At 50.1% G+C, this 26,958-nt stretch overlaps 1 protein-coding gene across 1 annotated transcript in view; it reads right to left on the bottom strand.

Annotated features, from left to right (window-relative positions):
* The window catches only part of TTC39A (tetratricopeptide repeat domain 39A), a 41,340-nt gene extending 18,413 nt beyond the window's left edge, over positions 1-22,927 (bottom strand). The window contains exons 1-6 of the mRNA XM_035018590.1: positions 22,909-22,927; positions 14,645-14,749; positions 5,447-5,578; positions 4,489-4,565; positions 3,117-3,184; positions 1,115-1,179 (exon numbers count right to left, since the gene is read on the bottom strand). Coding sequence (XP_034874481.1) covers positions 1,115-1,179; positions 3,117-3,184; positions 4,489-4,565; positions 5,447-5,578; positions 14,645-14,709 — 407 coding nt within the window. The 5' untranslated portion in view covers positions 14,710-14,749; positions 22,909-22,927. The remainder of the gene's footprint in view (positions 1-1,114; positions 1,180-3,116; positions 3,185-4,488; positions 4,566-5,446; positions 5,579-14,644; positions 14,750-22,908) is intronic.
* Positions 22,928-26,958: the final 4,031 nt, after the last annotated feature.

Genomic DNA, 26,958 nt, shown 5'->3' with positions numbered 1-26,958 from the left:
GACACTTGAGCTGAAACCCTAGGGATGGGGAGGGTTAGCCTGGCACAGAAAGAGTGTTCCTAGCAAAGAGACAGCATGTCCAAAAGCCCTGAAGTAGAATGAGCTTGGCATGTTTGAAGAAGTGAGGGAAGGCCCACATGTCTGAGGCAGAATGAGGTGGACGATATTGCTCGGAGGGCAGGAGGAGCTCCCAGGAATGACTCAGCAATGACCTGGGACTTTATTCTAAGAGCAAGAGGGGTGTCAGGAGTTGGTAAGGGGGTGACTTAACAAGGTCTGTGCTTTGGAAACATCACTCTGGGAGCTGGTGAAGAGACTGGTGGGGGCAGAGCACGACTCCAGCACAGACCCACCAGGTAATGCAACGCCCATGTACTACATGCTGTCTTATATCCCAGCAGTACCTTGAAATCAGACTCACAATATCTCTGTAGGGAAACAGTCACTTTAGATGGGGAAAATAAGATGATACATAGTCTCAAGTCAATTCAAGGCAACTTTTAATGGAAAATGAGTTTTAATGCCAAACTTGAGGGAAGAAACTGGGCTTTCCAAGTTTTTTTGATTTTAGAATTGTAGATAAGAATTGTAGTGCCATGTTAAGTAGAAGTGTTTGGACTGAGGCTTATTTCTTTTATCCATTGAACAAGGCCTATGGCTGGCCCAGTGCTAAGATGGTATGGAAATGATCTGGCCCTTAGGAGCATGTGAGTGTGTACTGGAGGGGTCCAAAGAAGGCTTCATGCGGAAAGTGGCATTTGGACTGGGCCTTAACAGATGTGTAGGGGTCCTGTTGCTGTTCTCAAAATGACAGTCCCTGTGCCTTCCTCCAAGCCCCTACCACACCACACTGTCCACAATCTGTCTGATTTTCCCCTGCTCGGGGTCAGGCATAGACTTAGGGGAACCAAATGAACAGATATACCTAGAAAACCAGGGGAATAATATTCTGGAAAACTGAGGTCCTGGGGGTGCAGAAATCTTGACTGAGGTCACATGGCATTCTAGGCTTCCTGCCACCAGCAAGTTGCTCTCTACCTCCCACAAAGCAGCCTGAGGGGCACAGGGTCATAGACGCTGTGGACCCAAGCGCCCCCAGACCAGCCCCACTCACTTGTAGGTCTGGTAGCTGTTTCGAACTTTGATGCCGCCCTTGATGAAGCTCACCATGTTCTCATCCTGCAGGAGGGAGAGATGCTAAGAGCCAGGCCTGGGTGGGGAGCCACAGGCTTGAGAGGCATCGTACAAGGCTCCGGGCCCAGCCTGCCCCACCTTGGGCCCAGCTCTCTAAGGAGTCCTGGGAGGATGGGGTCAGGGGTTGGCCAAACCAGGCCTCCCTAAGCCCTGGAACTTGAGATGAGGATTTCCTTGCCAAACAAGACCTCCAAAATGCCCAGGGCTCAACCACAGCCTCACAGTTACATATTCTAAGTGCCTGGCAAGGGGCCTGGAGGAGGCACTCCCAGTGGGTAACAGGCCTCCTCCAGGTGGAGGAACTGTGGGAAAGCGAGAGGGATGCTCATTGTTTTGTTTTTTTTTAATTTTTCTGTTTTTTTTTTGTTTTGTTTTGTTTTTTTACAACAAGCAGCTATTTATCACATTTGTAATTTAAAGCACCAATACCTACAGCCCATCTGTAGTTCCATTCCTGGGGGGTATGCCCAAGAGAAATGATGAACATGGGCTGCAGAAGTCACCTTCAAGAATGTTCACAGCACCAGCGTTGATAGCAGCCAGGAACCAGAAACAACCCAAATGCCCTTCAGCAGGAGAATGGATAAACAGACTGCTATATTCGTAGAAGGGAATATTATACAACCACATAAGGTCGAGTAAAGAAAGCAAGTCCCACACAGCTTGAGGGCTTAAGAACCTTGAAGCCAACTAGAACATAACAATATGCTGCTCAGACATGAATAGGAAGCTGAGAAAACTATTTTTAAAAAATAAGGTGGGGGATGATAAATAAAACTCTAGGCAGTGGTTTCCCCATGAAGGGAGGCAGGGAACAGGGTGGGGAGGAGCCCAGAGGCCTCGCGGACTTGCAAGCTGTGTTCTGTTCTCTGGTTGGGTGGGGGAACTCATGGGTGTTTATTATGTGTAATAGAATACACAAATAAAAGGCCACTCACAATGCAATTATTAACAGTGATCCTAATGACGAATTAGGATTAATCTAATTCTAATTACCTGAGGTACAAAAAGAACAATAGATAAGAAAAAAAAAAATAGTACCCTAATAATAAAATTCATATGTGCCTCTCTACCCCAATACCCACATTCACATGATTACATGTCACAACCCAGGCTTTCTGGTGAAATCATGAGGTAGTGGCGCTCATAACTACCACTGTGTGGTGGGGAGCACAGGCTCCAGGCTGACCAGACCTGCATTCAAATCCCAGCTCTGCCAGGTGCTAATCAGATGACCCTGTGGAAGTGGCTCCTCCCCTCTAGTCCTCCCCTCTGCAGGCCTGTGAGGTGACGATTTAATAATCTATGCACACTTATGTAAAAACGACCATGCAGGGCGCCTGGGTGGCTCAGTCATTAAGCGTCGGCCTTGGGCTCAGGTCATGACCCCCGGGTCCTGGGATCGAGCACCACATCGGGCTCCCTGCTCGGCGGGAAGCCTGCTTCTCCCTCTCCCACTCCCCCTGCTTGTGTTCCCTCTCTCGCTGTCTCTCTCTCTCTCTCTGTTGAAAAATAAAATCTTTAAAAAAACAAAAAAACGACCATGCATTCGGTGTAAAGTAGGTAAAACCACATAGCTGTAATGTGCACACAAAGCCTGGTACGTCTCAGAATCAAGTTGGATCCATTCAAACTTGCGTGTTGAATGGATCAAGTGTAAAGCAGGCTCTGTGCCAGTGCCCATCACCCCTCACGGCGGCAGCGCACCCTCGCAGTGGGTGGGACACGTGTGCTCAGTGTGGGGGGTAAAGCCCATCACCGCGGCCAGTGAGCCTGGCCAGGGCTGCTAGTGCTGGGGTCACCGAGCCTCAGTCCTCCGGAACCGCAAGGAGGCTGGCTGGGGCTGCTATAGCTACTTCCGGCTTCGAGATGGTGACGGATGGGAAATCCCCAGGCCCTCTGTACAAGGAGAGGGCTCCTACCTGCAGGAAGGTCAGAGCTGCTCTCTGTAGCAGGCACTCCGCATAGCAGACCTCAGCATGGATTTCCTCTGCAAGGAGAGAACCAAAGCCCTGAGGCCTCCTGGGACTTTGGGCAGGCGGCAGGGGCCAAATCCTCCACGCCCTACTTCCCAGAAGGCAGAGGGAGCCTGAGTCAGCACCCTCCCCCTCCCCCACCATGGGGGGAGGGGTCCGGCTCCTTCACAGCTTTCACCAGTGTCCAAAATTAGCTCACATCCCCCCCACCTGCCTTCCATCTGGTTCCCCCCAGCCCATCACCCCAAGTGGCAGTGCAGGGCCCTGGGCTTCCTTCTCTTGTTCTCCGAGCACCCCTGTAGGTGCTGTGCGCCAAGCCCCCGCAGTGCCAGGCAGGGAGAAGGTGCTGGGTTGAATGGATAAACAAAGAAGATCCTGATCCAGGGAAGCCCACAGACTGTAGGAGTAAGGGAAGGAAAACTAACACAGTCCAGGGGGTCTGGGGAGACTTCCAGAAGAAAGGACATTCGGTCGGGCCATCTGACTTGAAAAGGAATGGAAGGAAGAGGCAGGAAGAGCTTTCAAGGCAGAGGCCTGGGAGAACCAAAAACTCTGATGTCTGGGGACAGTCAAGCACAGAAGGCTGAAACAGGGTAAGGTAGGGAGAGACTTAGGGGACAGGTAAAGATGAGGGGCAGCGGTCTGGTTGCAAAGGGCTTGAATGCTGGTGGAGGGCTGCACATTTGGCCTGTGGGCATCGGGGAGCTCTGGAAGGCATGAAGGAGGGAGGGGCACTGTCATATTCATTATTTTGTGCTGGAAACTTCAAGGGCTCTTGAGGGTGGGGAAGGCCATTTGCTCCTGCATGGAAGAGGCCCCCCCCCCCCCACGGCTGGCCGCTGCTACCGCCAGGCCGGCCACAGGCGTTCATGGCACACAGGTGGCCTAGACCATCCCTCACACTGCTTTCAGCTGTCTCATCCCAGCAGGCCAGCCTCCAAAGCCACATTCCCCTCTGGGGCACAGGAGATCACTGAGATCATCAGGCCAGTAAACCTAACTGCACACACAGTTCGAAGCCCACCCTGGCCTGAGGAGCCAAGCACATGGACCTCATGACAGCGTTTTCGTTCCCCAGCTTCTGGGTCCTCAGCAGGTAATGCCATCAGGTAAGTGAGCACCCCCTGACCCCCACAACTCACCTGAGAGCAGCTTGTCCAAAGGCCCCAGGTCTGACCCATCTGTGTCCCAGCACCTAGGCCGGGGCCCGGCCCCTTCGGTGAAACTGGGAGGTTAGGTGCCCCTCCCCACCCCTCCCTGGGCCAGGAACTGGGTGGCCTGGGGTCAGCGGGGGTGAGAGGACATTCAGATGCCACACCTTCTGTGAACTGGTCCATCGTGGGGCGGTGAACCAGGTTGCTAAAGGAATCGGTTACAGAGGACTTCTTCCGGTGCCTGAAGAGGAAAGGGGGGCCTCAAGTCATTCAGTGAGGGTGAGCAGGGGCCCGGGTGGGCTCAGACGCATCTGCTACCCTTCCCATGGGACTCCACACACGCTCAACTGAGTCCAGGCTTTCTCACGCCCCTGCTTCTGCTGTCACCCCTACTTGGAGCCCCTCCCCTCCCTCCTTAGCCCCAGCCAGCTCCTCGTCACCCTCTAGGACCCAGCTCCAGCTTCGCCTCCTCCAGGAAACCTTTCCTACTCCTCTGGCAAGACCCCCACAGCCCCTGGAACTTCCCTGCATCAGGCTGGGAGTCACTGGCTGCACCTTCTCCCAGGCCAGCCAGCTCCGGTGTCAGAGGGGCCAGGTCGGATGCTTCCCTGGGTAGCCAGTGCCCAGCACGGCGGCCGGCCTAGGGCCAGCATGCGCGTGTGCCCAGCGAAAGACAATACTACCTGCGCACAACACTGAGGATCCGTCCATTCATTCATTCAGTCAAGCAGTTTATGTGTACTGAACACCAATTATGCACCAGGTCCTGTGACCAGTGACTTCATTCAGTCCCCACAAAGGCCCGATCTTAATACCTATTTTCCATATGAAGAAAGTTGAGTCCAGAGAGGGACTTGCCCAAGATCAAAGAGTTATTACGCGACAGAGCCAGAATTCATCTCCATGAAATTAGGCCTGGCCCCTGGCAGTTGCTTAGAGACTGGCTCAGACAACAAGGCTCCTGAAGCAGAGCTGACAGGGACAGCTCTTAGCACTTGGGGATACATCTTCTTAGCCAAAAGGAGCATCATTAATAGTGGCATTTTAGGCATAGGGATAGGCGAAGGTAACAGAAGGATGGCCCTCACAACCCCTCATCCCTGCCCGCCCCCTGGCCCTGACCTCTGACACAGCGTCTGTGCCTCCTTCATCATGTTGCCAGCCAGAAGGATGTCCTGAGGGTCAAAAGTCATCATGGCCTGCATCTCCAGGATGGTGGCATACGTCAGCGAGTGATACATGCTCTCCTTGGTTCTGCCAGAGAGAAGGAACATGACAGCACCAACTCCTAGAACTCCAGAGGTAGCTGGCATGTGTTGATCACCATAACCTCCCTGACCCCCTGTGGTGGGGAAAGGGGGAAACAGGGAGGGGAAGAGACTCTCCCAAGGTCTGACTCTTCCATTGCTGCTCAAAAGGCCTCACCCCAGCTCCTCTCCTTCTGGGGAGTCGAATGTTTGTAAAGGAAACCAAAGGCTGGTCCACCCCTCACCAGCCCTGGAGCTGTCAGGATACCTTCCAGGTCTTTGCTAGAAATGCTTAATCTGAGGGCAGTGGCTTGTGGAAAGGAGGCCACAGCCTGAAGTGGGGACAGAACTCAGGCTACCGAGTCCCTGAAACACAGGTTGAAATCTTGGCTTTGCCAGTGACCAGCTGTGTAATCCTGGTGAATCTTAAACCTCTCTGAGCCTCAAGTTTCTCCTCTGTAAAATGGATACAATAATCCTTCTCACCCAGGACTCCGGGTGGCTTAAATAGCACACCCAGGCCAGGGCCACATCGCTGATGCTCAATAAATGTGAGTCCTTCTGTGTCTGCCAGGGTCAAGGGTCACTGCCCTGGACAGAAACTCTCTCCTTCAGGAGATGTTTCCCTGGCAGTACCCAGACCCACCCCCGCCCCCCAGATAATCCCCTCCCACTCCAGGCCTCTCCAGTTCACAAGCAACGCCCCCCACACCAGTGAGGCAGGAGACTCAGCCCCACCCACCCAGTCTGGTGCTGGGCCCAGGAGAGACAGACAGCCCCGCCTGGGCCCCTGGCAGGCAAAGTGGAATTTCTAGTTTGAGGCCCAATGCCAGAACACGCACCTGCGGCTGGGAATCCTGGCTCCTCCCCAGCCCACCCCTGCAGCCCCTCAGCTGCGCTCTGGACGGAGACTCGTGGAACAGGCATACATGGGAGATATTGCAGGTTTGGTTCCCGACCATTGCAATACAGTCAAGATTGCAATGAAGCAAGTGAAATCAATTTTTGGTTTCCCTGTGCACACAGAAGCTTAATTAAGTCTGCAATAGCATTATGTCCAGGGTGTGTAAAGCACTATGTCTAAAAAAATACATACCTTAATTAAAAAATACTTTATTGCTACAAAACACTAACCAGCATCTGACATTTCAGTGAGCTGTAATATTTTTGCTGGTGAAGGATCTTGCCTTCTGACTGATGAGGGTGGTGGTTGCAGAAGGACGGGTAAGCTGTGGCAATTTCTTAACGTAAGACAACAGTGAAGTTTGCTGCACTGATGGACTCTTGCTTTCACAAACAATTTCTCTGTAGCACTCGATGCTGTTTGACAGCATTTTACCCACAGCAGAACTTCTTTCAAAATTGGAGTCAGTCCTCTCAGACCCTGCTGCTGCTTTATCAGCTAAGTTTATGTGATATTGCAAGTCCTTTGTTGTCATTTCAACCACCTTCATGGCATCTTCACCGGGAGTGGATTCCATCTCAAGAAACCACCTTATTTGGGGCACTGGGTGGCTCAGTTGGTTAAGCATCTGCCTTCAGCTCAGGTCATGATCCCAGGGTCCTGGGATTGAGTCCCGCATTGGGCTCCCTGCTCAGCAGGAAGCCTGCTTCTCTCTCTCCCTCTGCTGTTCCCCCTGCTCATGCGCTCTCTCTCACGCTCTCTTGTATGCTCTCTCTCTCAAATCAATAAACAAAATCTTTAAAAAAAGAAAAGGAATCACCTTCTTTGTTCATCCATAAGAAGCAACTCCTTACCCACTCAAGTTTTATCCTGAGAGGGCGGCCACGCAGTGCCCCCTGCAGACTCCACTTCTAGATCTCTTGCTCCTGCCACCCCAGCTGCAGTCACTTCCTCCCCTGAAGTCTGGAACCCCTCCAAGTCATCCATGATGGTTGGAATCAATTTCTCCCAAACTCCTGCTCATGTTGATTCTTTGACCTCTTCCCTTCCCATGAATCACGAAGTTCTTACTGGCATCTAGCATGGTGAATTCTTTCTAGAGTTTTTCAATTTACTTCACCCAAATCCATCAGAGGAATCACTCCCTATGGCAGCTATAGCCTTATCAAATAGATTACTTAAATGATACAACTTGAAAGTCGAAATGACTCGTTGAACCATGGATGTTCAGAACAGATGCTGTGTTGGCGGGCATGAAAACAACATTCATCTCATTGCCCATTCAGCTCCATCAGAGCTCTTGGGTTGACCAGGTGCATTGTCAGTGAACAGTAGTATTTTAAAGGAATCTTTTTTTCTGAGCAGTGGGTCTCAACACTCGGCTTAAAATATTCAGTAAACCATCTTGTAAAAGGACATGCTTTGTTGTTCAACTTAAAGAGTATAGGAAGATAGAGTTAGCGTAATTCTTTTTTTTTTTTTTAAAGATTTTATTTATTTACTTGACAGAGAGAGACACAGTGAGAGAGGGAACACAAGCAGGGGGAGTGGGAGAGGGAGAAGCAGGCTTCCCGCTGAGCAGGGAGCCTGATGCGGGGCTTGATCCCAGGACCCTGCGACCACGACCTGAGCCGAAGGCAGACGCTTAATGACTGAGCCACCCAAGTACCCCAGAGTTAGTATAATTTTTAAGAGCCCCAGAATTTTCAGGATGCTAAAGGAGCATGAGCTTCAACTTGTAAGTCACAGCTGCATTAGCCCCTCACAAGAGAGTCAGCCTGTCCTTTGAGGCTTTGAAGCCCAGGCACTGACTTCTCTCTAGCTATGGAAGTCCTAGATGGCATCTTCTTTCAATAGAAGGCTGTTCTGTCTACACTGAAAATCTGTTGTTTAGTGTAGCCACCGTCATGAGTGATCTGAGCCAGAGCTTCCGGATCACCTGCTGCAGCATCTAAACCCAGATGGCTGCTTCACCTTGGTACTTCCACATTATGAAGGCGGCTTCTTTCCCTAAACCTCATGAACCCACCTCTGCTGCTTCCAACTTTCCTTCTGCAGCCTCCTCACCTCTCTCAGCCTTCACAGAGTAGACGAGAGCGAGGACCTTGCTCTGGGTCAGGCTTTGGCTGAAGAGGATGTGGTGGCTGGTTTGCTCTTCTGTCCAGACCACTCACACTTTCTCCACCTCAGCAGTAAGGCTGGCTGACTTTCTTATCATTCGTGTGTTCACTGAGTAGCACTTTCAATTTCCTCCAAGAACTCTTCCTTTGCTTTCACAACTTGGTTGTTTGGTGCAAGAGGCCTAGCTTTCAGTCCGTCTTGGCTTTTGACATGCCTTCCTCACTAAGCTTAGTCATTTCCAGCTTTTAATTTAAAGGGAGAGACATGCAACTCTTCCTCTCACCTGAACGCTCAGGGGCCACGGCAGGCCCTGAAATTAACTGGTCTAATTTCAATATTGTTGTGTCTCAGGGAATAGGGAGTCCCAAGGAGAAGGCAAGAGAGGGGGGAATGGCTGGTCAGTGGACCAGTCAGAACACAAACAACATTTATTAAGTTCATTGTCTTACATAGTGGTGGCCCAAAACAATTACAATAGTAACATCAAAGATCACCAATCACAGATCACCACAGCAAATATAGTAGTAATGGGAAAGTCTGAAATATTGCAAGGATTACCAGATGTAACACAGAGACACAAAGTGAGTAAATGCTTTTGGAAAAATGGCGCGGACAGACTTGCTTGAGGCAGGCTTGCCACAAACCTTCAATTTGTAACAAATGCAGTATCTGTGAAGCAGATAAAGGGGTAGGACAACTCCCCAAACCTCAGGCACCCCAAGTTAGTTTACAATCCACAAGTTCTTGTTTGCTTATAGAATCCTGACCCCTGAGAGTAAGAACCCCCTCACCTCTGAGCGAAACCCAGCTCTGGGACATGATGCTCCCTGGGGTCCTACCTTCTAGGCCCAGACCAGCTGTCAAGTTGGGGAGGGCACTGGAAGAGCCGTCAGAAGAGCAGGGTGTTGGGACCTGGGACTCCTCAAGCCATGTGGGGGTCAGCTAAGCCTAGTGGCCTCCACCCCTTCCCTCCTCTACCAGCAAGCAGCAAAATAAAATAAACTAGAAGCTACTCATAGAAGTGACAAACACAGAAAACAGATGCCCAGGCTGGGGCATGAGGCTTGGAGCCGGATGAGCCCATTATCCCTGAGGACCTTGCACAATGAGGAACAGTGAATGAAACTGGACCCCAACATCTTTTGAAACTTCGATGGCTATAAATGAAGAGGGGAGGCCATTTTTAGCAAGAATTATTTCCCCTAGACCAGTGCTTCTTAATAAAGATGGGGAGATATTTTTCCTGTCTCCCCCTGGCTCCCTAGCATCTGGCAATTTCTTGAAACATTTTTTGGTTGTCAAAATGGGGATGTGGGTTGGGAGTGTGCTAACAACATCTACTGTTTGGAGAGAACGCTCTTAAACTGAAAAAGGAAGGAAAGATTCTTTTCTGGAATGGGGCAGGGGCTAAGGGGCAGCTTCACTGCCTTAAGTATGACATTAAAAGGTAGCCTCATGGAAAGGCTGGTCTCTCTGTAGTGTCTCCTTCGTTCAGGGCAAGGATTTCCTCTCCGGGGCCTAAGTTGTCAGGCCTGAGTTGTAGGACTTGTGGTAGAGTGCCCTCTTGAGGTGAGGGAGGGTGAGGCAGCCCCTCCACACAAGGGGGCTGTGGGGAGAGGGTGTGGAAGGTGTGGGGGGAGGTGGTAGGGAAGAGCCTGCTTAGGGACAGGTAATGACCAGAAGGAAAGTGGAGCTGGGGAGTCTTTCAAAAATACTGGGAGGGAGAGGCGCCTGGGCGGCTCAGTCAGTTAAGCATCTCCCTCTGGCTCAGGTCATGATCCCAGGGTCCTGGGATACAGCCCCACATTGGCTCCTTGCTCAGTAGGGAGCCTGCTTCTCCCTCCCTGTCTGCCACTCCCCCTTCTTGTGCTCTCTCTCTCTCTGACAAATAAATAAATAAATAAAATCTTAAAAAAGAATACTGGGAAGGGAACCTAGATGTTCAGGGATGCAGCAAGATGGAGCTTGGCCAACCTCAGATGGTGGCTACACTCTTGCTGCAGACCTGCCCCTGCCCCATCTCAAGCCCAGATCCCCTCAAAGGGTGGGGATAAGGTGTGGGGACTGCTGGGCCATCCAAAAGCCAATCCCACCAATTACAAGGACAAGAACTAGCTCTTAAATATGACCAGACAACCAGGGGCCATCAGGCATTTGAGAAAAGCCCGCACCAGAAAATTCCCCCATTACACAGAAAAAGGGAATCTGGAGAAAGCCAAGATTATACAGGAAAAAAATTAAAATATTTGGGAGACAATATTCTGTGATAGTAACAACAAATATTTACTAGAGTGCTTACTATATGCCAGGCCCTATCCTAAGGACTCTCATATTTCAAAAATATACACAAAGAACAGAGTACATCTATAAACCAAGGATAAAATGTTTTAGGGAAAAAAAGAACATTCAGAGAACAATGAGTACAAGGAAATTAATCATATGATCACAGAAAAAAAGAAAATAGAAGGACCTCTTCTAACTCAATAGAAGGATTTAATAATAAGGTTGAGGAAATCTCCCCCAAATAAGAGGAAAAAAAAGAGAAAGAAATGCAAAATTAGAGGGAAAACAGGAGGCTTAGAAGAGGACGGGTCCAGGAGGTCCAGTGTTTGACTTAAAGAAAGCCTGAGAAAGGGAGACAGAACATGGAGTGGTCATGCTAGAGAAGGTCCCAGAACTGAAAGGCTCCAAATAAAAGACCTATGTTTCAGCACATCATTGTGAAATTTCAGATTTGCAAGAATAAAAGAGAAGATTCTAAACATTTCTGGGGAAGAAATAATGATCACATGCAAAGTTTGAAGAAATTAGGGTTCCCATGGTTACAGTAGATGCTAGAAAACAGGGATGCAATGCCTTCAAAATTCTGAGGGGGGAGAAATTATATTCATGCAACTCCTTCCTAGGAAGTTTCTGGAGGACACATTGTGGTAAAATGAGGGAGGATCCCAGAGAAAAAGCCAGGTCAAGGAAACGGGAGAGAAGCAAAGGGATTTCTAGGAGATAGCTGGGAGGTGGCCAATAGACACATCTGTCTTCCACGGTTCAGGTTTCCAGGGAAAAGGCTAGAAAGAGTTCAGGATAAATGTATATAGCAAATTAGGCAAATGAAAAGACAAGACAATTATTAACTCCAGAGAGGAAATGTAATCTTACAATGTATAACTTGTCTCTGCAATGAGCATTAGTTACCAAAATTATAATAATGTAAACATTATTGATTTAGCCAGATACTGTGATATAATGATGAGAGGAGGATGAGGGAAGGGAGGTAGGGCAGGCTAAATTCATCAGTTGCATTTCTATACAAGACAGAAGAAAGAGAAATTAAGGAGTCGATCCCATTTACAATTGCACCCAAAACCATAACATACCTAGGAATAAATCTAACCAAAGAGGCAAAGGATCTGTACTCAGAAAGCTAGAAAATACTCATGAAAGAAATTGAGGAAGACACAAAGAAATGGAAAAACGTTCCATGCTCATGGATTGGAAGAACAAATATTGTGAAGATGTCTATGCTACCTAGAGCAATCTACACATTCAATGCAATCCCCAACAAAATACCATCCACTTTTTTCAAAGAAATGGAACAAATAATCCTAAAATTTGTATGGAACCAGAAAAGACCCTGAATAGCCCAAGGAATGTTGAAAAAGAAAAGCAAAGCTGGTGGCATCACAATTCTGGACTTCAAGCTCTATCACAAAGCTGTCATCATCAAGACAGCATGGTACTGGCACAAAAACAGACACATAGATCAATGGAACAGAATAGAGAGCCCAGAAATGGACCCTCAACTCTATGGTCAACTAATCTTCTACAAAGCAGGAAAGAATGTCCAATGGAAAAAAGACAGTCTCTTCAACAAATGGTATTGGGAAAATTGGACAGCCACATGCAGAAGGATGAAACTGGACCATTTCCTTACACAACACACAAAAATAGACTCAAAATGGATGAAAGACCTACATGTGAGACAGGAATCCATCAAAATCCTTGAGGAGAACACAGGCAGCAACCTCTTCAACCTCAGCCACAGCAACTTCATCCTAGAAACATCGCCAAGGCAAGGGAAGCAAGGGCAAAAATGAACTAATGGGACTTCATCAAGATAAAAAGCTTCTGTAGCAAAGGAAACAGTCAACAAAACCAAAAGACAACTGACAGAATGGGAGAAGATATTTGCAAATGACATATCAGATAAAGGGCTGGTATCCAAAATCTATAAAGAACTTATCAAACTCAACACCCAAAGAACAAATAATCCAATCAAGAAATGGGCACAAGATATGAACAGACATTTCTCCAAAGAAGACATCCAAAGGGCCTAAAAGACACATGAAAAAGTGCTCAACATCACTCGGCATCAGGGAAATCCAAATCAAAACCTGAGACACCACCTCGCACCAGTCAGAATGGCTACAATTAATAAGTCAGGAAACAACAGGTGTGGGCGAGGATGCGGAGAAAGGGGAACCCTCCTACACTGCTGGTGGGAATGCAAGCTGGTGCAGCCACTCTGGAGAACAGTATGGAGGTTCCTCAAAAAGTTGAAAACAGAGCTACCCTACAACCCAGCAACTGCACTCCTGGGTATTTACCCCAAAGATACAAATGTAGTGATCCGAAGGGGCACATGCACCCCAATGTTTATAGCAGCAATGTCCACAATAGCCAAACTATAGAAAGGGCCAGATGTCCATCAACAGATGAATGGATAAAGAAGATGTGGTATAAATATATAATGGAATATTATACAGCATCAAAAAGATGAAATCTTGCAAATGGATCTAGAGGGTACTATGCTAAGCGCAATAAGTCAATCAGAGGAAGACGAGTATCATATGATCTCACTGATAAAAGAATTTGAGAAACAAGACAGAGGATCATAGGGGAAGGGAGGGAAAAATGAAACAAGACGAAACCAGAGAGGGAGACAAACCATAAGAGACTCTTAATCTCAGGTAACAAACTGAGGGTTGTTGGAGTGGAGGGGGGTGGGAGGGATGGGGTGGCTGGGTGATGGACACTGGGGAGGGTATGTGCTATGGTGAGCGCTATGAATTGTGTAAGACTGATAAATCACAGACCTGTACCCCTGAAACAAATAATACATTATTTGTTAATTAAAAAAAAAGAAATGACCAACTTTAAAAAAATGAACTATTATATTACAAAAAAAGTAAGAAAGCTAAATTCTTGTTTACCAATAGATGTTTAAAAGTAAAAGGTAAAAAAACCATAATTTTATGGTGTATGAATTCTAGCTCAATTTGTCTTTAAAAAGTTGATAAAAGGGGACACTTGGGTTGCTCAGTGGGTTAAGCATATGCCTTCGGCTCAGGTCATGATCCCAGGGTCCTAGGATTGAGACCGCATCCTGTTCCTTGCTCAGCAGGAAGCCTGCTTCTCCCTCTGCCTGCTGCTCCCCCTGCTTGTGCTCAAGCATGCGCACGCTCACTCTCTCTCTCTCTGACAAATAAATAAAATCTTTTTAAAAAACTGAAAAAAGTGATAAAGGAAGAGTAGTATAAGCATATTATTTAGCAAGAAGGCAGTAAACACTGGAAGAAATGGCTAAATGATTAACCGACATTATTACCCTAAAGGGCTTGAGTAACGGCAACTCAAATCTTTAGTGCTCTGGGGAAAAATGAGGAAAAGCAGCTGTGTTAGAGCTGACCGGGGAGAAACCCCGAGTGGATTCAGTGGTAACAAGAAATCAAAGTGGAAGAGGCCATGAGAACCTAAAAGGAAGGAAGTCACAATGACCTTGGGGAGGGCCTGGCTGTTCAGGGCTGTAGAATGGGGAGCCTGAGCCCCTACTTTTATGGGACTCAGAGGGTCATGGTGACCCAGAAGGCTGAAGGCAGTCAGTTACACGGGGTTCCTCTTACATAAGACTTCTAGTTCTCCATGACCAGACAACTCCCCCCATCCCTCCACTACACGTGGACTCCCGAGTGTACCCAGGTGTGTGCACACACGCACACACACACACATACACCCCGGGGCCCCCACCCCCAACCTAGGCTTAAGCCTCACCTGGGCTTGAGGTAGCTGAGTGCTTCTGAGAACTGGTTGGTGAGGAAGAGGTCCAGGGCGATCATGCACTGGTCCAGGGCCTCATGGAGGCTGCTCACAGAAGTCCTGCTGGGAAAGACACTCAAGTGACCAGGAGACCTCAACCCCACTCCAAGCTGGAACTGAGCCCCACAGAGCCCATGAGACCTCCCTGTGGGCCTTGGGTGCCTGTCACAAGCTCTTCCAGGCTGCCGGCTCTGTACTGGGACACAAAGACAACTTGGACCCACCTCTAAGTGTTCCTAAAGGTGGGAGGAGAGCAGAATGGGGGTGTCATCTGAGATCTGGTGGAGGGGATTGGGGAGGAGCAGAGGATGGAGGGCAAGGAAGCCTCAGGAACAAATTTATCTTACCCCTCACAAGGGTAAAGGGAGTCTTTATGGCCCTTCTGACCCATCGGGCTTTTCTGCCCCCCGCCCCCAGGGGGGCACAGCCCACCCACTGAATCCCACTTCAGTCCTTTTCCCTCCTCCTTCTCCAGAACTTCTCTCTCCTGCCCTCCTCGGGCCTGCACTCTAGAACCCCAGAAGCTCTGTCACAATGGGCTGTAGTGTGCAGCAGACTGTAAGGCCTTTCCAGGGCCCTTTATCCTCAAGGGTCACCTTTCCAACAGCATTTCAGTGGACCAGACCATCTTCTAGTCCTTATACTTCTCTATGGCTTTCATCACCCTCACACACACACACTTTTATTTTTATTTATTATTTATTTTTACTTATTTTGTGCTTATTGTCTGTCTCCCTCCACTAAAAATAAGCTTCCCAAGGGCAAGAATCCTTGTTTTGTTCACTGCTGTATCCCCGGCATCTAGTATCTGGTACAAAGTGGGCTTTTGATAAGTATCTGTTAAATGAATGAAAAAAAAAATGATTGAACGAGAAGAACAAATCCTTGACCCTTCTGGGTCTCAGCTTCCCCATCTGAAAAATAAGAGATTAAACTAGGAGATCCCAAAAGTCCTATCTTGAGGATGGTCTTGAGGACATCTCTTCTCAAGGAGTCTCTTTTGAGAGAAGATTTCAAAAGCGGCCTTGATGACTTCACTAAAAAGAGATCCTTCCCCAAAAGTTAGTTGAGAGAGAGTCCCTTTCTACCAGATAAAAGTCCACACATGCCTTAGGGTCCAGCTTGAATATCTCTTCCGTGATGCAGCAGCGGATCGTCCCGGCAAATCAAAACATGTATGTTGTTCAAAACTGAACTCTTGTTCATTCTCCCAAAGCTGTTCTCCCCTAGTCTTTGCCATCTTAATAAATGACACTCCTCTACCCAGTTTCTCAAGCCAGAAATCTGAGAGTCAGCCCTAATACACCCCTCTCCTTGAGCTGTCAGTTCTGCCTCCCGACCATCTCTCAACCCAGCCCCTTCTGAGCCCAGCGAGCTCCAGGGCACCGCCATCACCCCCACCTGGGTCTGATGGAAGACTGCCCCTTCTGCTCTAGCCCCTCCTACCCCTTCTCTCTCTCTGTTGGACTGTTTTGCTCAATATTTCAAGTCTCTTAACGCTCTTCTTGCCATCTCTGACTCCATGAGATTCTCAGTAATTTCTTCAGATCTTCCATTTCACTAATTCTCTTGAGGTGTGTCTGATCTGCTACTTTTCCTGAGTTTTTAATTTCAATGATTATCTTTCACATTTCCAGAAATTCCACTTGTTTCCTTTTCAAATCTGCTTGGTCATTTGGGGCAGTGTTTTGTTCCCCACTTATTGCTTCAAGTCCATCTTTGATTTCTTTACATGTTTATTAAAATATTTATATTCTAGATCTTAATTCTAGCATCTTAGACTCTCAGGGAAACAAATTCTGTTGTTTCTTGATTTGGGTGTCTGCTGCTCACAATGACTTGTTTCCTTGTGTTTTGTAATTTTACCATGAGCTCCTATTTATTGGCTGATCCCAAAGGGATCTTAGGAGAAAAATCTATTCCTCCAGAGAGGATTTTCACTTACTTTGGCCAGATTCCCTGGGGTGCTACCATCCGATGATACTTAAGTTACTTTTTTGGGTTAGTATCTCCAGGACCACAAAGGGAGTATGTCTTCAAACACAAAATTTGTGTGAGGGCAGATTCGTATTTATAAATTTCTCCACCAGACCTGTCGTCCCACATTTTGTGAGAAGGTGGCTATTTCTTTCTGGTCTATTTGCTGAGGGGGTAGCCCTCTGAAGGTTCCAGATGCATGTGGTGGTGGTAGGAGGGCTGGGTTTCAACTCCTCACACTGTCACTGGGTCGGCCCAACTCCTTACTTATCATCCCTTGAGTGGTCATTAAAACTCAAGGTTCTGGATTTCTGGAATTTGTCAACACCCTCATGTTGCTGAGGCTTCATCTCATTTATCAGCCTGATTTCAGCATCCTTTATATTCTTGGCTTGAGAGGATTTCTGTTACTTCTGTGGGAGCTCAGGAATGTATTTTAAAGGATGGCTGAAGTAACCCATGTAGCCTCTAGGGAGTTTTTATAAGGGAGAATGACGGAAGCATTATTCCCTCTAACCCATCCTTCTCACAATAGCCAAAGTTATCTGTTTAAAACCCAAATCTGACCATGTCACTTCTGAACTTGAAATCCTTCACTGGCTTCCTATTACTCTTAGGATAAAGACCAACTTTCTTTCCATGGCAGAAAAGGCCCCACCAGAAGCAGCCCCTGTCCCTTTCTTCATGAGATAGACACAGTGTCTTCCTTTGTGCCCAGGGCTTAGCCTAGTGACTGGTGTTCAGTCTGCCCATTCTGTTGGATGAACGGGTGAAGAGGCAGTGAGGACCTACCACCCTGAGCGTTTAACTGGGCTTCTCTCCTTGAGCCCTCACAAAGCCTGTGAAGTAGGATTATTATCCCCACTACAGATGAGGCACAGAGGAGAGGTGACCAGGCCACGATCACATGCCCAAGCATGGGTTCTAACCAAGTTTCTGCCTAAGCCAGTGCCCACCCACCAGCTCAGCTCCAAGAAGTCAAGTCCATTGTCCTGGCTTATGACCATCTCTAAACAACTCCAGAGCCAAGAGCCTACCTCCCATTTCTGCATACACCCTACTGCCACCACCACCTCTGCCTCCCATCAAGAAAGACGTTCTGCCTGTTCGCTCTATGTGGAGAGAAAGACAGGTGGACCCATAGCACAGAGGGGCATTCCCTCCCTTGACAGCCCCAGTACCTCTTCTGCTTAACTGCTTAAGTGGGTCTGACATGACCTCTGCAGACCGGGAGCTGCTTTGGGGTGGCCCTGGGGCTGATTTCCTCCTTCCTTTGATCCCACAAATACCCACTCATCTCCGGTTCTGGCCCAGACCCGGCCCTGCTCTTGAAGAGTTCACAGTCTACAGAAGTGACAGATGCAGGCAGAGGCAATGACAGCCAGAACCATCAAGGCTGCAATCACGGGGATCACTGATGGCCCAGAAGTGGAGACAGGGCATTCGACAAAGCTTTCTGGAAAAGATGGCACTGATCTGAGGACAAGATGGGAAAAGAAGTCCAAGAAGGGGAAAAAGGCAAGCAAGGAGCTAGAGTCATGATACCATAGTGATAAAGAGGCACGAGCCATACAGGTGAGGTGGCAAGACAGGCTCTGGAAGGCCTGCTAAGTGGTGTGAGGTGGGGATGTCCCGGCTGGCTAGGGAGCTCAGGAAGGCTGGGGACACTGGTCCCATTTGACTTAATGATGGCATTAATAACCACCCCTTCACCACCATGAGATTCTCACTTCAGGTTCTAAACTGATGACTGCCTTGTTTCAATTCTCCCACCAGCCCAGAGGCAGGCACGCTTATCTGCATTTGACAGATAAGGAGACAAAGACAATGAAGATAAGGAACCTAGGGAGAAGACAGAAATGCTTTCCAAAAAAAGCAAGCTTGCCAAACCTTTCTCCTCCCCTGGCTGTGACTGAGGTCCCCACTTCTCTGCAGGCTGTCCGTGTCTTCAAGGCCTTTCTGCTCCAAGCCACCTTGCCAGCCCAGGTTAATACATTACTGAGCTCCTGAGGGGTTGATGGTGGCCTTTCCACTGTGCCTTGGAGAACCTGAGACACTGGGGTGCCGCTGAGCTCGATGGAGCATGGAGCAGGGCTGGTGACCAACGCCAGGAGCTTTGGCATCGTAGGGGAGGGAGGCTTGAGGCTGGAGTGAGAAGGGAGCTGTCAGGCGGCCTGGAGTCACCCCACTCTCCCCTTCCCTCCCCCTTCCCAGCTTTCATCTGTCTGGAAGCTGCTACCCTGACACCTGATGCACAGGATGGATGGAGCAGGGGGACCTCTCCATCCCCACTGGGGCAGTAGACGCAGTGCAAGGAAGTCACTCAGGAAGCAGACTGGAGCCAGAGGTGGCTTTTCCTCCCTGCTCCACCATTCAGGAGGAACTCTGTCCGGGGTGGGGGGCTGGGAGGGGATCTGTCCACGGGAACCCATCCCAAAGTGACCTCTCTCAATTGCACATGATTGTGACTCTCCTTCCGAGAATCCCCCTTAGCTGTGAATGAAGTGAGTATGACGTGGCATGGAGTGATGTGACAGGGCAGTGTGGCCTTCAAGAGTTCTGAAAGTGGATGGGCGCCTGGGTGGCTCAGTTGGTTGAGCGACTGCCTTCGGCTCAGGTCATGATCCTGGAGTCCCGGGATCGAGTCCCGCATCGGGCTCCCTGCTCGGCAGGGAGTCAGCTTCTCCCTCTGACCCTCCTCCCTCTCATGCTCTCTGTATCTCATTCTCTCTGTCTCAAATAAATAAATAAAATCTTAAAAAAAAAAAAAAAAAGAGTTCTGAAAGTGGAAAACCCTGGTCGCAAACTGCAGCTCAGCAATTACTCATTAGAGAAACTTAGGAAGGTTCTTTAACCTCTATGAGCCTCCGTGTCCTCATCAAGAAAACGAGAATGGCAGTTCCTACTTCCTAGGGTTGTTGAGAAGAATGACTGAGACAATGTAAGCACAGTAAAAGTACTCAAGAAATGTTAGCCATTGTTACTTTTTTTCTACGAGAATGTGTTTCCCGTTTGTACGAATATGTGTTTCCATTATGTCTGAAGAAACACTGCTTTTATAAGAAAACTAAATAACTTTAAAACATGGAATGTACATATCCTATGACCCAGCAATTCCACTCCTGTGGGGCAACCGAAAAGAAAACTCACATATGCGCAAAGGACGACCTTTGAGAGTATTTACTGTTTGAATAGCAAGACTCTGGGAACCACCTCAGTGTCCATCAAGAAGGCCGATAAATAAATGCGGGACCCTACATTGGGTGGTATATCATACATCAGGGAAAGTGGGGACCAGAGCTGCAAGGATCAAGAAGGCTACATCTCAGAAACCTGAAGCTCAGTGAGAAAAAGCAAGCTGCAGAATGATTCATGCTGGATGACCCCATTTATATAAAAATTTTGAAGTCAGAACAAGCTTCATTTTCTTAGACTTATACATACTCAGCGAAAGAATAAAAACAGAATGACAAAACCAATGATATTGTAATAGTGTTGTAGGATGACGGATGGCAGCTACACTTGTGGTGAGCATAGCATAATGTATAGAGAAGTTGAATCACTATGTTTGTACACCTGAAACTAATGTAACATTGTGTGTCAGCTATACTCAAATAGAAAAAATTAAAAAGATAAAAACGCAAATGCCAAAATCAAAATTCAGGACGGCAGTTATCTCTGGAGAGGGCAGAGGAGAGGGTCCACAGAGGCTTCAAACGTCTCTGCTATAATTTATTTCTTAACAAGAAGAATATGAAATAAGTGGGCATAATGTTGACATCTGAAAAAGCTGGTGGCAAGGGCATGGAGTTTATTTTATTATTTGCTATATTTTTCTGAAGGCTTAAAATATTTCATAATTTTTAAAGTAGTGGAGATTTAAAGTTTGGTTTGTTTACCACTGACCCTCATATACTGGGCTGGGCCCCGAGCAGGCCTTGGGAGTGTTTGTTGGGTGACTGAGTACCTATTGTGAAGGTGGAACTGCTTTGCCTCTGTTCTGCTCAGACCCCACCGGGATGGCACTGACCAGAGACAGGGGCAGATGGACCTGTGTGGCCTCAAAGAAGAGAGGGACCTGGAGGGCATGCAGTGGGGGGCAGGTATGGTTCAGTATGAGGAAGATCCGCCAGTGCTGGAAGACTGAGCTTGCTGCCCTAAAGGCCCATGGAGGGGCCAGGGGGGCCTGCAGTTGGAGAGTGGACTCAGGCAGGGATATGAGTGTGGAAGGAAGAGGGATGGATGTGGCTTCTAGCCTGGGAGTTCAGTATTCTTTGATAGGTGCCCTGTTCCATGCCTGCCTTCTCTCCTGGCAGCTTCTTTTCTGGGCACACTAGGGTGGTGCTTAGTCAGGGCTGGGCACAGGGACCTAACCAGGCTCCAGATGTACAGACTTCAGCTCAGAGCAGGAAGGGAGCAGCCAGGCCTGGCCTCCCTGTATTTTCCAAAGGAGAGACCAGAAGTCCAGGGAGGATAAAGGATGTGGCCCAAATCATACAACAAACATGGTGAGGGAAAAACTCACCAGGCCACCGTCCCGGGGCCCAGAATGTCCCTCAGTGACCCAACTTCTAAGCCCTCATCCGGGATGCACACCCAGGCGCTGTGGAGGCCTCCAGCTGGGCCTGGCACCAGCCCCTGTCACCTCCTGTTCACATGTTAGCCCTGAGGCCCTTGGCAAATATTGTCCCTGGTGGTGAGGCTCCAGGTAGGGCGGGCACACCTCCCAGCTCACCTGAGCCGGATCTCCACCCAGCAACTGCCCAGCTGGGCCCTCAGGAGCCGCCCCCTACTCACCTGCGCCCAGGAAAGGGCCAGCGGCTCCTGGTCTCCCAGCTGCTAGCAGCGATCACTGCTACAGGGGCAGTGCAGGGATTCTACCGGGTTCCTCAGTGGGGTGGGGAAGAGCAGGAGAGCCATACTGGAAGTGACAACACCCACCTTTACTACCCCAGTTCCTGCTGCGCCGGATGGGCACAGCTGATTCATATCTTAGCCTTTTAACTCCCTCAGATATCCCGAAGATGAGGCAGTATGGCACGGGGGTGGGGGCTCTAGCATCAGAGAGATGCTAGAGCCCCTCCTGGGTAACGGAAGGCAAGCCACTTAAGAGCTATGCCTCAGTTTCCTCAACAGTAACGGAGGTGAAAACAACAGAGCTCACCACAGGTGTAAATGCCACAAGGGGAGGAAGGCGGCCCTGACGTGGCCATTACTACAGCCCCGTGAGAAAGTTGGGACCCAGAGGGGAGTGCCCGCCCCAGGATCCCCGGAGCCTCTACCCCCCTGGCGCGAGCGTCCGCAGCCCCCTCCCCGCTCCCGGCGGCGGCGGCGGTTCCCCGAGGCCGGCGGAGCGCCAGGCCGGGGGCTGGGGTGGGGGGCTGGGGTGGGGGGCTGGGAGCCGCAGTGCGGGCCGAGGCGCGGGGGAGGCCGGGCCCCGCGCCCGTCCCGCTCCCCACGGCCGCCCCCGTCGCGCACTTACCCCGCGGCGTCCGCCGAGCTCATCGCGGAGGGGGGCGGGCAGGGTGCCCCGCCGGACGCCAGCCGCGGCCCAGGTGCTGCCGCCGGAACCCCGAGCCGGGCGCTGTGCGGCCGAGCCGCAGACGCCGCGGCCGGGGAGGGGCGCGCCGGGGGCGGGGAAGGCAGCGGGGCCGGGCCGGGCCTCGGTCCGCTTGCCCGCGCGGTGGGGCCGCGGCCGCCGCCCGTCTGCGGCCGACTGGAGGCTGGGGCTGGGCGGGGGGCGGCCGCGGGAGGCGCCCCCACCCTCAGCTCTCACAGGTGAGAGGCCCGGGCGCCCAAGGTCCGCCGGGCCCATGGCGAGTGCCCCCGCCGCGCAGCCCCCAGGGGCCGGAGCTCGCTCCTTCCTCACACAGCCCCACCTATTTGTGGCCAGAAAGTTCTCTTAAACCTGAGGTCCACCTCCTGTCACTCTCCCCTCCCCGCCCAGCTCCCGCCTCGCAGCGGCCCCCACCTGAGCCCTTCGTCATCCTACTGCATTGGGGGGGGGGGGGGGGGGCATTCATGCTGAGAAAGACACAGCCTCCAGAGTCAGGCTTGGGTTTTAATATTCCCTTTTGCCCCCTGCCTGACTGCGTGCAGCACACAAGGCGGCAGAAAATAACGCAGTTTAGCACTCCCTGTGCTCACACAGTTCACACTCGCCTTCTCAAATCATCCCCCTAGCTGCCATTTTACAGACAGAGACGAGGCACAGAGTTTGTGACTTGCTCAAGTTAACTCACCTAATAAATGGCAAGTTGTGATTGGAACTGGCCCTCCTGACTCCAGGGTGGACACTCTTGTCTCTCTTTCCCCCTTGGTCCTCTCCCCTCTGAGTCCCCAACCCCTATATGAAGTCACCCATAACACTCCTCAAATGCTGTGTGCACACCCTACGGTATCTGTCTAGGACCAGGGTTGAAGCCCACCTGGCCTTCTGGCACAATGCGCCACTGGTCCAGGAAGCGTTAACCAGCCACCACTTCCAGGCCCCAGATGCTCTTAACCATGACTCATCAGAGCACGTGGCTGCCATCAGAACTCTCCCTTTACAAAGGCAGGGGACAGGAGGAGGAGGGACTCCAGCGCCCCTGGAGCAATCCTTAGCTCCAGGATGTCAGAATAGGAAGCAGGAGGAGCCTGTAGAGGCAGGCCTGGTAGGAAGAAGGCTGCGGACTAGGTCCCAGGAAAGCCAGGTAGATTGGGCCTGGTGGCAGAGGGGAGAGGTTTAGAAGATCACTGTTTAAATCTCACAGGTGGTCTGGAAAGGTGGTGAGTTCTTATCCTGCCCATATGTGAACAGAGGCTAGATGTTCACTTGCAAGGATCATCCTATGTCTGGCATTCTCAGACATGGGCACAGAAAAGGTAATTAACTACAAGGAGTAGGCTATGATGACATACACCATCATCTGGAGGAATCCAGATCAGGAGTGCAACATAGACTGGAGGGGTGGGGGGAGAGCTTCCTGGAGAAGGTGGGCACAGAGTTGAGCCTTGAAGTTTAGAATGTTTATACACAATAAAGTCGTGGAGAGGGTGTACCAGATGGGAGAACAGCATGGGTGAAAGCAGAATGGGGGTGGGCAGAGGCACACCCATGTCAGCTGGTGTTTGTGAGGCTGGTGAGAAGACCAGCCATGTGTATGAAGAGGAGCCTCAGTAATGAGGCTGGGGCACCCTATCGCATGCCATGCCCATCTCTGGGCATTTGTACATGCTCGTCCCTCCACCTGGGACACACCTTCCTCCCTTGTCACTTATTATTCATTTAATCAGGGTTTGATCCAGAAGTTTACAACTGGAAGCCTTCTTTTTCTTTTTTTTAAATTTTTTTTCTTTTTTAAAGATTTTTATTTATTTATTTGAGAGAGAGAGAATGAGAGAGAGCACATGAGAGGGGGGAGGGTCAGAGGGAGAAGCAGACTCCCCGCCGAGCAGGGAGCCCGATGCAGGACTCGATTCAGGGACTCCAGGATCATGACCTGAGCCGAAGGCAGTGGCTCAACCGAGCCACCCAGGTGCCCCGGAAGCCTTCTTTTTCAAAAAAAGAATACAAATTTACCAATATAAAACTGCCAGAGTCCTCCCAGAGCCCCAGTAAGGGCCAGGTGAGGGAACTGGTTTTGAAGCTTCACGCTATGTTAGTTACAGGTAAATCTTTATTGCATTTGACCAACATTTATTAAGAGCCTGACATATGCCCAAACTCCTCGCCCTGCAGGTTTCAGTTCAGACAGCACATCTTCCAGAAAGCCCTCCCTCCCTGGCTGGGTAAGGGGCTTCCTGGGTACACACTGCCCTAACCCCCTATGACCTAACCTCATCACCGGGGGGGGTGACACCACACCATCTGTGTGTGATGGTGGTGGAGTGAGGTGTGTATGTGATTGTCTCTGCCATTAGACTGGGAGCTTTTGGAGGGTCCGGTCTGGTCAGACATCTGTTTCTGATGAATCACAGAATACCAACATTTGGCCTAGCACTTTACCATTTCCCTCTGAGGTAATTATAATAATGACTGATGTTCACCGAAGGCTTATTACACGCAACACATGTTAAGTGTAGAACACGGGCTATCTCATTTAATGCTCGCTTTTAACCACCTCTCTTGGGGGTTTCTCTTTTTAACCACCTCCTCATCAGTAAAACGGAAATACTGCCTGCTTCAAAGGGTGGTTGTGAGGATTAAGAATTCCTGTATCTAAAATGCCCAGCAGGGGCACCTGGGTGGCTCAGTCAGTTAAGCGGCTGCCTTCAGCTCAGGTCATGATCCCGGGGTCCTGGGATCGAGCCCCACGTCGGGCTCCCTGCTCAGCCGAGAGCCTGCTTCTCCCTCTCCCTCTGCCTGCCTCTCTGCCTACTTGTGCTCTCTATCTCTCTGTCAAATAAATAAATAAAATCTTTAAAAATAAATAAAATGCCCAGCACAGTACCTGGCAGGTGACACAGTGCTGTGCGGTGCTCTGGTGGTGGTGGCCGTGAGGCAGATGCTATTATTCTCCCCTTTTGTAGATGAAAACTGAAGCTAAGCAAGATAAGCAGCCAAGCTGCCTTCGGAGCTGGAACTCTCCCCACATAGCAGTGGCAAAGATGCTGGAGCCACCCACCTGATGAGTCAGGGCAGCAGAGTGGTCCACCCTTCAGAAGGGCTCCACCCGGGCAGCTCCCAGCCCCCAGGAGCTCTGGCTCAGCCCCAACCCTGGGGAGCCTGGGAGTCACCATTATTTCTGCCTCCCAACCCAGGTCACCTGCCCATTTCCACCTCAAGGCGATAGCCAAGCTCTGGGGACCAGGAGAGTACATTGAGTCCCAGGTTCCTTCCTCCCCTGCTGGGGGAGTTTCCTGGTGCTTTGTGCCTGAAGTTGCCAGGCCTGCTTCCTCTTGCATGTTCTCCCAAATCGCTGGGCTCACCACACCTGATGGCAAGAACAAATCGCTGGGCTCACCACACCTGATGGCCCTGAGAACCTCCATAGACTACTTTTACCTGTACCATCTATCAGCTTAAGAAGGCCCTCAATAAATATCTGTTTAGTGAAAGCTCAGGATTTCCAAAAAGCTCCATAGTGGCTTTATCTCCCATCCCACAGTGGCTTGGACCAAGTGTGACTTGGACTCAGGTCTTAACTCCTTATCCTATAGGAAAAGTGTGTGGAAAGGGGGGGGTGGGCCACAGAAATGGGGGTGTGAGCATGTGAAAAGTGAGGCCATTGTTGTAGAAATAGCTTAAGTTGTGAAGTCTGCTCTGCGTCTACCTCTCTGGTCCTGTCTTCCCATCTGTAAATCTGGGATAACAGTGCCAGCCTCGCAGGGATGCTGTGAGGCTTTACTGAGCATTACTCAGGTGATGCCTCGGCCCCTTCCCCCTTCTCCCTCTTCCCTCTTCTCAGTCCCTTTCTCCAGGCCTTTCCCTGGCATGAAGCAACCCCGGACTAGCTCTCTCTACCAGCCCAGAACTAGCCAGTTGGACTCCAGAGACCTCCCACCAACCCAGCTGGGCTGGTGACTATACAGCAGGTTTTCTTAAAGTGAGTGAGCCCCACCCAGCAGATTGCAGGCTTGGGCAGGTTAATAATTCACAATCAACAGACCCATCAACAAAGGGCCCTTGAACAGGGCTGTGACAGTCACAGTTCTGAAATATCCCTTGGCAGGGGCTCTTAGGGAAGACCAGAGGGTCACCTACTTGTTGGGCCAGCCTCCTCCCTCCTCATGAACTCTGACCCTCACTAGCTGTGTAACCTTGGGCAAGTTACTGCCCCACTCTGGCTGTTAGGTTCCTCTTTTCCCCATATAGAGGGGAGAGAAGGGTGGGCCAGGAGCTCAAGGCCCTTCCTTGCTCTGATGTTCTTGGTTCTGGGATCTGAGCTCTTGTACCAAAGTCTGGTCTCCCAGAGCTGCTGAAAGTGGATCTAAGGAAGGAGCCCCAGTCAAGGCACAAGGGACCAGGAACAGTTTTGATTGGACAAAAAGAGGCAGAGCTCCAATGAGGTGTTTCAGGCATTGAGTGGCATCCTGTCAGGGGTTAGAACTTGGGCTGCAGAGCCAGGAAGATCTGGCTGGACTCCTGGCCCCACCACAACCTAGCTGTGCAGCCCCAAGCAAATCACTCTACGAGCTTGAGGCAGGGCAGGGAGTGGTTCAGAGAGCAGGTTAGCACCCCAGCTCTGACACCCTGGATCAGTGACTTCAACTCTGAGATGGGGATGATGACGGCACCAACCTCATTAGGCTGTTGCAAGGATTAAATGTGGTAACATACATGAAGCACTTGGAACAGGGCCTTACCA

The sequence above is a fragment of the Mirounga leonina genome, unplaced genomic scaffold (assembly GCF_011800145.1).
Source record: "Mirounga leonina isolate KUSES-001 unplaced genomic scaffold, KU_Mleo_1.0 Mir_173, whole genome shotgun sequence".
Lineage (NCBI taxonomy): Eukaryota > Metazoa > Chordata > Mammalia > Carnivora > Phocidae > Mirounga > Mirounga leonina.
Note: the sequence above shows the minus strand (reverse complement) of the source record. Positions and strands in the feature narration are given on the sequence as shown.